The sequence below is a fragment of the Pterocles gutturalis genome, unplaced genomic scaffold (assembly GCF_000699245.1).
Source record: "Pterocles gutturalis isolate BGI_N339 unplaced genomic scaffold, ASM69924v1 scaffold9580, whole genome shotgun sequence".
Lineage (NCBI taxonomy): Eukaryota > Metazoa > Chordata > Aves > Pterocliformes > Pteroclidae > Pterocles > Pterocles gutturalis.
Window position 1 is genome coordinate 2,225 of NW_010138335.1, and position 3,004 is coordinate 5,228.

General features: G+C 39.6%; 1 protein-coding gene across 1 annotated transcript in view; it reads right to left on the minus strand.

Moving 5' to 3' along the window:
• Positions 1-472: 472 nt before the first annotated feature.
• Positions 473-3,004, minus strand: part of MCF2L (MCF.2 cell line derived transforming sequence-like) — a 64,418-nt gene continuing 61,886 nt past the window's right edge. Inside the window, exons 26-29 of the mRNA XM_010082968.1 lie at positions 1,652-1,770; positions 920-1,032; positions 690-793; positions 473-567 (exon numbers count right to left, since the gene is read on the minus strand). Of these exons, the coding sequence (XP_010081270.1) occupies positions 473-567; positions 690-793; positions 920-1,032; positions 1,652-1,770 (431 nt within the window). The remainder of the gene's footprint in view (positions 568-689; positions 794-919; positions 1,033-1,651; positions 1,771-3,004) is intronic.

The window sequence follows — 3,004 nt, forward strand, 5'->3', positions numbered from 1 at the left end:
TCCTTGGAGAAAGGGGTTTTTTTGGGAGGAGAAATTGTAAACTTGGATTTATTTTCCTCATATCTATCCTGTACAGTGATTGCTGTGTTATTAGTTTACAATGAGGATTTAGCACTGAACACATTTTGTTTGTTCATTTTCAGATTATGGCTGTTACAAAATGATACAGTTCTGCAGAAACCTGCTCGTATATCAATGCAAAAACGTGCTTTATGCTAACAGCTCTGCAGCTTCAGACTTCAGAGCAGAAGCCTCTAGAAGACCTTAGTTCAAAACTTTATTTACAACTTCACATTCCATGCACTTTTCATTGTGATCTTCTGACAGAACTTGTAAGAATCACCAGTGAAAATACTCATAGCTGGTAACACAGAACTGGTAGGTCTCCATTGGAGTCCAATGTCCAGAGCTCTGCACAAAATTATACAAACTCTGAATTTACCTTCCATGGAGGTGGAGTGAAAATTTAATGTTAGCCCTTAATGTCTGAGAAGCTGGTGCTGCTGGCATTGCAGCTATCACTGCAACTTGACGATGTGCTCAAAGTGCTGGAGGCTGTGCCTGATTCTGGGAAAAAAAAAGAAAAAACAGAAGAAAACATTATATGGTTGGGGTTTTTTTTCCACAACTTTCTTTCATATTAGGAATCTTCAGAAGACAATAATCTCAATTTATAATAAATAGCCTACCAGAGCTGCTTAAAGATTGAGCTGATTTTGAATTGCCTATGAGCATCAGCAGATTGTTTGCTGGGATCCAACCTTCTCTACCAGTGCTCAGGTTCTTTATATACCTAAAATAATATTAAAAAAAAAAAAGTCAAATCGCTTCATTTGATGCCTTTGAAAGTTTTGCCCTCAACATCTGCCTTCCAAACACAGTTCTGCGTATAAAAATTTCCAAACACAGATCTGCGTACCAAAGTCCATCCTCCCCTTCACGAATCAGTTGAACTACATCTCCACTTTTCACTGTAAATTCTTCAGAAACTCCTTTCTCATAATCAGTCACAACTGTGTATTTACCAGGAGTCTAAATGCACACAGAGGAAAAACAAACAAATTATTTCTATTGAGTACTTTAAGGTAAGTTGCAGCTTTTGTTATGAAATTAAGAGCACTTTTCCCCTTTCTCATGCAGATACATGCTGAAGACAGTGTAAATATACATACTGAGAGCCAGTAAAACTTTGCTGTTCAGTTACATGCAAATTCAGTACATGAATTCTCACACCCTGAAAAACATTCAGTCAAATGTTTCCATTACAAAAATTAACTCAAATCTGTACAAGAAAAAAATCAAAAGAAAAAAACCAAAACCAAACTAGAAAACTAGTGACACAATGTACATGTGGACATCTGTTGACATTGTAGCTGAGCATGCCGTTGCCTGACTGCCGTACTACTGCATAAGCAATCACAGTCTCACTAGTCTGCGGGTATACAAAGGCACAGATGGACCTTTCCAAGGTCCAACACAGGGCTGATTTAAGAGAAGGTGGTATTTTCCATTCCCTTAGGAATTTTCCACAGCTGAGGATTTCAAGGCAGACACTTTCCTTCCTGCAAGCTTCAAAAGCATTCCCATATTCTGCCACTCACAATGGATTGGTAATATTTGCTTAGCTCAATAGGAAAGCATTTCTGGTTACCAGCTTCATCTCGCCTCCTCCTTCTTCCTCTGCATCTGACGAATTCAGCGGATCTTCAGCACTAGACCAGCCGTCATTTTCTTCAGATGCATCAAGAGAATGAGAGGTTTTAGCCCAACCTTGGGGAACAAACAGCCACCAGTTAACTTTGCAGCAGTGAGCCACTGACTGGAAGAAATGTTCTTCCCACTGATAAACTGTTAAGTCACCAACATAAACAGGGGGAAAACTGCAAACAGGAAAGTTATTACAGCCACTGGGTGAAATTCACAGCTGTCAAAAGTTGGCCTGTTTCCACCAGGGTAAGTAGAGTTGTGGCAATGCACAGCATCAAATTTTGGCCCTTTGGTTTATATAGGGGGAAAGGAAAAGAATGTAAATTCCCAACTAAAAAGATGCAAATACTCCCTTATACAAAGATGAAGGATGAATAGATACTCTTTTTCTTGGGAGGAGGTAGAAGACAGGAACATGCACTCTACGAGAAGAGGGTGAACACATGGGGTTCTCACCCAAAGCAACCTAACCAGCCTGCTGGAACAAGGGACAGATGCACATAGCTTTGTTTGAACTGTTGAGCACTCAGAGCTGTCAAGAAATTCCACACAAGCTACAGGCACTCTGTACTTCACCTGATGAGGCAGCTTATTATCTAAGGGTACTCAGGCACAAGGATTACTTAATCATGCTGAATTATCTTGATGTTAAGTCATTGCACCAAACACCACAAGAACAATCTCCCATCTGTCATTTATTGCCAAGTGTTCCGTTTTCTCTCTCAGGGTGAAGAATTTCACTTGTTTACAAGGATGAATCATACCCAGAGTGCAAAAAATCCTTTTCCAAAAAGAACTACAGTAAGTTTTACTGGTGGGGTGCTTTTCACTGAGGTCAGCAGCTGCTAATAAACGTGTCAAGCTTATAAAGGAAAAAAAAGTCATGATAAAAGACAAATAAATATTTGTAAGTAAGATTTTGGTTCAAGCCAAAGGGTAACAACAATGAAATTCAATGAAAAGAAAGAAAAGAAGAACAAACCTCTCAACTTTTATGTAACTATTAGTTAAGTTGAGAAAGCACCAGTGTTTTTGCTCTTCACTGCTTCTGAGGCATTTGTCACATGGCTGGTCATATCAGTGCATTAGGAAAAAACCCGAGCATTGTCCGAGTAATGCCAAAGCAATCTAAGAATCATAGAAAGAAATCACACCCAGAACACACCAAACAGAGAGAGACTTCTACCTCGCCTGCGCTGTTGGATAACCTGCACAAGGTTAGAAATACTGACTCCTCTGACCCTGTCCAGGGTTAAGAATGAACCTCCTTCTGTGATGAAACTGAGCAATACATTCC